Genomic DNA, 7,303 nt, shown 5'->3' with positions numbered 1-7,303 from the left:
CTAGACGAAGTTCACTAGCATGTTGGAGAGGGCGTGTTTCTTGGCAACGCCAGCAACAACGCTGGCCACTTCAAGCACCCCTAGAGAAGGCTCGAGAGCGTTTCCCAGTGAGGAATGAACTGGCGTGTTCATCAACAACGCCAGCAACAACGCTGGTCCCTGCAAGGTGGCTATGGAAAATGACCTTGGACATTGCCAACTTGAAGTTGAATGTGCGTGTTCCTTGGCAACGCAAGGCCAAGAAATTGAGCCAAGGAGAGCTTGAAGGCGTTGTTGCCTTGAAGTTAAAGTGGCATATTCATCAACAACGCCAGCAACAATGCCAAGGCTAAGAATTTGGGCCAGGGGAGGATTGGGCGTTGTCATGGGCGTGTTTGACAATAACTTCAACAACAACTCCAACCAAGACAGCCTAACATCACCTCCTTCAAGGATAAATAACTTGAGTTACAGAGATCCAATTTGAGTGCTTCCAGTTGCATTGGAAAGCTGACATTCAAAGCTTTCCAACGATATATAATAGTCTATAGTGAAGAATGAAATGAAAGCTCAAATCAGAGTCATCTTTAGGCCTCAAAAACAAGGAAATGAGGTTGAAATTCAAGGAACCATGAATGGGCCAAGAGAGGGGGGGTCGAACATGTTGCCAAGGTTAAAATAGCCTGGCGTGTTCCTTGCCAACTCCAGCAACAATGCCAGGCCAAGAAATTTGGGCTAGAGGCGTTGTTGAGCGCGTTATTGGTGGCGTGTTTGGCAAAAACGCCCAACCAAGGCAGCCTAACCTTACCCTCTTCAATGGAGCATAACGTGAGCTAGGAAGGTCCAAATGAGGTGATTCTAGTTGCATTGGAAAGTAGACATCAAGATCTTTCCGATGATGTATAATCATTTATATTGAGGCAAAGGATTGAAGCTCAAAGTTCAGGCAACATCAAGCATAAAAAGTGAGGAACAAGCAAGTGTTTGGCAACAACTTGGGCAACAACTTGGGCAACAACGCCCAAGCACCATGTCCCACTCCCAGGAAAATGCCTTGCACATTGCCAACGTGCACCAAGGCTGGTGTTATTGGCAAACACGCCAGGCCATTAGGCCAGAACAATGAAAATGAGTCCTGTTTCCTCTGTTTGACAAGAATTCTTTCATGAAGCAAAATCAACAAGAGCAAGGCCCAAATTGCTAACCCAAAAGGAGAATTTCAAGGAGTTTTAGGAATAGTATAAATAGATAATAGTTTCGTACTTGTGGGAACTTTTTTTTTGAACATTTTTTACCTTAGACATTTTTACTTTTACAATTAGACTTTTTCTGTTTTTACTGCTTCTGAACCTTCTTCTATTTGGTTTTCTTTTAGCAATTTTGAATTTCAGTTTTCAAGAACTTCTTCTTAATTCTTCATTACTCTTCTCTACTAAATGGGAATGTTTACTTTTGCATTTGTTATTGAATTTAGAGCTATGATTCACTAAACCCCATTTTCATTAGGGGGAGGAGCTCTGCTCATTTGAATGGGTTGATAACTTTTCTTTCATTCTCAATTCAAGTGGTTCATCTAAGAGGAAACTCTTGTTCTTCACAGATTTAATCACCATCGAGAGAGGGATTGAATCTATATGAACTATGTGGTGAACATGAGAAAGGAGCTACATAATTCAGTTTAGAGTTCATCCTTTCATGATTTCTTTGATCAATATACTTTGGGTTGGTATGTGAGATGTAACCTCCCTTAGTTGAGATCCTGCAAGTTGTGTGGCTTGGATTAGAAATTGAACTTCATCTCTTATCATGAACAATTAGATCACAAGAGTGGCAATTGGTTGTGTTGAGAGAAATTGAGTTACCAAGAGATTGGGACTCAATTACCCACAATCTGCCATGGATCTATACCCATGATTGAGAAGGAATTGATCAACATCAATTCATGAGAATTTTCATCTCTGATCCCTAATGATCTCTTCCATCATTAATTCTCATCTCTTTTGTTCTTTAGTTATCTTGAATACCCACTACCCAATTCTTTTCTACATTCTCGCAATTTATCATTCTTGCCATTTACATTATGTTTCTCTATTTCTTGCAATTTACTCTTCTGCTCTTTAAAATTCTGCAACCTTTACTTTCTTTCAATTTATTTTCCATGTCATTTAAGTTTCTTGCATTTTAAGTTTCAGTTATTTACTTTCATTGTTCTTCTTTCTTCTAGTTCTTTAAATTCTTTGTCATTTAACTTTCCGCAATTACATTCAAAAATCAAATCTCATGAACTCAAAACCATGTTTGCTTGACTAAAATTACCATTTAACTAAAGTTGCTTAATCTACCAATCTCCGTGGGATCGACCTCACTCTTAGTGAGTTTTATTACTTGATACGACCCGATATACTTGCCGGTTGCGCGTTAATATCTTAATTTTTGCGTATCAAGTTTTTAGCGCCGTTGCCGGGGATTGGAAAAGATTGACAATGACTACGTGAATGGTAGTTTAGATTAAGCATTTTTCTTTTCTTTGTTAAAGCCCACTAACTGTTTGATATTTTGTTTGCTAACTTTAACTTCACTCTAGCAATAGAGTGTTTCATTTGTGTTGTTAGTTTGTGTGTTTGTGTATGTCAGAGGCAAGGAGATTTAATCCTGAAGACGAGAGAACCCTCCGATGGTTAAGAAGAAAAGCAGCAGGAAAAGGGATAATTAGTGAGGAGGATTCAGAAGGAGAAGACCAAGTCATGGAGGGCAATTCACATAACCCTGCTGAGGGAGTTTTCAACAATAACAACCCACCTCAAAGGAGAGTTCTAGCTTCTTACACTCTCCCAAATCCAAGACACTGTGGGAGCAGTATACTCGCTCCCAATGTTCATGCAAACAACTTTGAATTGAAGCCTCAGCTCATCACTCTCGTGAAAAACAATTGTTCCTATGGAAGAGGCCCCCTTGAGGATCCAAATCAACACCTATCTGTCTTCCTACGAATATGTGAAACTGTCAAGACAAATGGTGTGCATCCAGATGTTTACAAGCTGCTATTATTCCCATTTTCTTTGAGGGACAAGGCATTTTAATGGCTGGAGACATTTTCCAAAGAAAGTATCAACACTTGGGATGATCTGGTGAATAAATTCCTATCCAAGTTCTATCTGCCTCAAAGGAACATTAGGTTGAAAACGGAGGTGCAAACGTTCACTCAAATGGATGGGGAATCATTGTATGAGGCATGGGAAAGATACAGAGCTCTGATTAGGAAATGTCCACCTGAGATGTTCAGTGAATGGGATAAACTTCAAAATTTCTATTAAGGGTTGACTCAAAAATCTCAAGAGTCCTTGGATTACTCTGTAGGAGGCTCACTACAATTAATGAATACAGCCGAAGAAGCTCAGAATCTCATAGACATGGTGACAAATAACCAATACTTCTTTGCTCATCAGAGGCAACGCCAACCTATTCAGAAGAAGGGTGTGTTGGAACTAGAAGGAGTGGACACAATCTTGGCACAGAACAAGTTGATGCACCAACAAATCCAGCAACAAATGGAAATGATGGCTAAGAGAATAGATGGCTTCTAACTAGCTTCAGTGAGCACAACAAATCAAGCTTCAATTGAATGGGGTCAAAATGAAGCAGGCAATGTTGAGCAGCAACAAGAACAAGTTTAATACATGCAAAATACCTCAAGTTCATTTCAAAATGACTTCCATGGTGACACATACAACTCATCCTGGAGGAACCACCCCAACCTGAGATGGGGTGATAATCAAAACCAGTGGCAGAAGAACAACAACTCCAACCATTCCCGCAACACACACAACCAAAGTCACTCATCTAACCACACTAATCAATACAAAAAACCACAAAACCCATATCAACCACCTCACAACAATCCACAAACTCATCAAAATAACATTCCCACGCCAACATCTAACCCACAAAACTACCACACTAGCCTTGCAAACAACTTCCAGTAACAACAATTCACCCCCATCATACCACCAATTGACCATCATGAAAATTGGATTTCAAGTCTTGAGGCAGCCCTACAAACAATTGCTCAATCCACTCAAAACTTGATCAAATGGCAAGAGAGAAATGAAGCCACCATGAAGAGCCTTGAACGACAAGTAGGACAACTGGCCAAACAAGCTGAACGGCCGACCAACATCCTCCCAAGTGATATAATACCCAACCCAAGGGAAGAATATAAAGCTCTGCAGTTAAGAAGTGGCAAAGTAATCGGAGAAAGTTCTAACAAGGAAGCAACAAAACTCAAGGAGCAAGACACAGTAGACAAGCAAGACGAAGAAAAGGCATCAACACTTCAAAAAAGCAAAGACGATGAAAAGCCACAAAGCAAGACACCCATTCAAGAAAGCCACTCCAATAACAAGGATGATGTAAAGCCACAACAGGAGAGCAAGAATGAAGGAGTTAAAGCCTATGTACCCAAGCTTCCATACCCAACCAGGATACACAAAGGAATAAAGGATCAACAATTTCCAAGGTTCTTGGAAATCTTTAAGAAACTTAAAATCAACATTCCATTGGCAGAAGCTTTAGAACAAATGTCATTATATGCAAAGTTTCTTGAAGAATTAATCACCAAGAAAAGAAGTTGGCAAGAAAAAGAAACAGTGATTCTCACTCAAGAGTGTAGTGCCATTATTCAGAGGGGACTACCACCAAAACTCAAGGATCCAGGCAGCTTCCTCATACCATGCACAATTGGGAATATAGCCATTGACAAATCACTCTGTGACCTGGGAGCAAGCATTAACTTAATGCCTCTTATCATGCTGAAGAAAATGATGATAGAAGAGCTGAAACCCACAAGAATGTCACTCCAACTTGCTGACAGATCTATCAAAATACCAAATGGTGTAGTTGAGAACCTCTTGGTGAAAGTGGGGAATTTTATATTCCCAGCCGATTTTGTGGTCCTAGATATGGATGAAGAGGGGAGCAACTCAGTTATCCTTGGTAGACCCTTTTTGGCCACAGCCAGAACAATCATTGTTGTGGAAAAGGGAGAGATGATTTTCAGAGTACAGGATGAGCAAATGACCATAAATGTCTTCAATGCAATGAAATATCCCGCTGAGAAAGAAAGTTGCATGAGGGTTGATGTGGTGGATTCTTTGGTTGAAGAAGTATTTGAAACAAACCATCAAGTGAAACAGGAGGAAGTCCAGGACATTCAAAGATAAGAAGAGAACAAATTGGAAGCACCAGAGGAACCAAGTGAAGCCAAGAAAGAAGAGGCACCACAACAAGAGTTGAAACCATTACCCCCTCATCTTAAATACACATTCCTTGGTGAAAAGAACAGCTTCCCAGTGATCATCAACTCTACATTGAGTGCAGAGGAGGAAGAAAAACTCCTTGTAGTATTGAGAGCTCACAAGGATGCATTGGGGTGGACCATTGATGACTTGAAAGGCATAAGCCCTGTCATATGCATGCACAAAATACTCTTGGAGGAAAATTCTAAACCAGTGGTACAACCTCAAAGAAGATTAAATCCAACAATGAAGGAGGTTGTTCAAAAGGAAGTACTGAAGCTATGTAAAGCTGGGATCATTTACCCTATCTCTGACAGTCCATGGGTTAGCCCAGTGCATGTAGTACCCAAGAAAGGTGGGATGACTGTCATTGTCAATGAGAAGAATGAGCTTATTCCAACAAGAACAGTGACAGGATGGAGGATGTGCATTGACTATAGGAGGCTTAATGATGCCACACGAAAGGATCATTTCCCTCTCCCTTTTATTGACCAGATGCTCGAAAGGTTGGCTGGCCATGCTTATTACTATTTTCTTGATGGGTATTCTGGGTATAATCAAATAGTGGTTGACCCCATGGATCAAGAGAAGACCTCCTTCACCTGCCCCTTTGGAGTTTTTGTTTACAGGAGAATGCCATTCAGATTGTGTAATGCCCCAGCTACCTTTCAGAGATGCATACTGTCAATCTTCTCAGACATGGTAGAAAAATTTATTGAAGTCTTTATGGATGATTTCTCCGTTTATGGTGATTCTTTCAATGATTGCTTACACCATCTTACTCTAGTCTTGAAAAGGTGCCAAGAAACCAATTTGGTTTTGAACTGGGAGAAATGCCATTTTATGGTACCCGAAGGAATTGTTCTTGGTCACAAAATTTCAAGAAAGGGTATAGAGGTGGACAAGGCAAAAGTAGAGATTATAGAAAAGCTTCCAATGCCAACAAATGTAAAAGCTGTTAGAAGTTTCTTGAGCCATGCTGGGTTCTATGGGAGGTTCATCAAAGATTTTTCTAAAATAGCAAAACCACTAAGCAACTTGCTTGTAGTGAGCAACCCTTTTTACTTTGATGATGAATGTAAACAGGCCTTTGAAACTCTAAAAGCTAAACTCACCACAGCACCAATTATCACACTCCCAAGTTGGGAATTACCTTTTGAACTTATGTGTGATGCAAGTGACCTCGCAATTGGTGCTGTGCTGGGGCAGAGCAAGGACAAGAAGCACTATGTCATCTACTATGCAAGCAAAGTATTGAATGAAGCTCAAGGAAATTATACCACAACGGAGAAAGAACTACTAGCTGTGGTGTATGCTTTTGATAAATTTAGGCAATATTTGATTGGATCCAAAATCTTAGTTTACACTGATCATGCTGCTCTCAAGTATCTAATGTCAAAACAGGATGCCAAACCAAGGCTAATTAGATGGATATTGCTTCTACAAGAGTTTGACATTGAGATCAAGGATAGAAAGGGTAGTGTGAATCAAGTTGCTGACCACCTATCAAGGTTGCCACAAGGGACAAGTCAAAATACTTCTCAACCAGTAATTGAGAATTTCCCAGATGAGTACCTCTTGCAAATCCAACAAACTCCTTGGTTCGCAGACATGGCCAACTACAAAGCAGGCAGGATCATCCCACAAGAGTATACAAAGCAACAAGTTAAGAAGCTGTTACATGAGGCTAAGTTATTCTTTTGGGATGAACCATTTCTATTCAAATGGTGCCCAGATGGAATGATAAGAAGGTGTGTACCGGAGGTTGAGATGAAGGACATACTATGGCATTGTCACAACTCAAGCTATGGTGGCCGTTTTGGAGCTGAAAGAACTGCTGCAAAGGTGCTTCAAAGTGGTTTCTACTGGCCTTCCATCTTCAAGGATGCTAGAAATTTTGTGAATCACTGCAATGAATGCCAAAGAACAGGAGGCTTGACAAGGAGAAATGAGATGCCTCAGAAGTTCATTTTGGAAGTGGAACTCTTTGATTTGTGGGGAATAGACCTCATGGGACCTTTCCCTCCATC

General features: G+C 40.4%; 1 protein-coding gene across 1 annotated transcript; it reads left to right on the top strand.

Moving 5' to 3' along the window:
• On the top strand, positions 4,095-5,198 carry LOC107608980. Its single transcript, XM_016310790.1, has one exon. The coding sequence runs from the start codon at positions 4,095-4,097 to the stop codon at positions 5,196-5,198; it is 1,104 nt and encodes a 367-aa protein (XP_016166276.1).

This window comes from Arachis ipaensis, chromosome B01, assembly GCF_000816755.2.
Source record: "Arachis ipaensis cultivar K30076 chromosome B01, Araip1.1, whole genome shotgun sequence".
Classification (NCBI taxonomy): domain Eukaryota; kingdom Viridiplantae; phylum Streptophyta; class Magnoliopsida; order Fabales; family Fabaceae; genus Arachis; species Arachis ipaensis.
Note: the sequence above shows the minus strand (reverse complement) of the source record. Positions and strands in the feature narration are given on the sequence as shown.

Coding starts and splice junctions, on each gene's coding strand:
- LOC107608980 (XM_016310790.1), top strand. CDS start 4,095: ATGAAGAGCCTTGAACGACAAGTAGGACAACTGGCCAAACAAGCTGAA.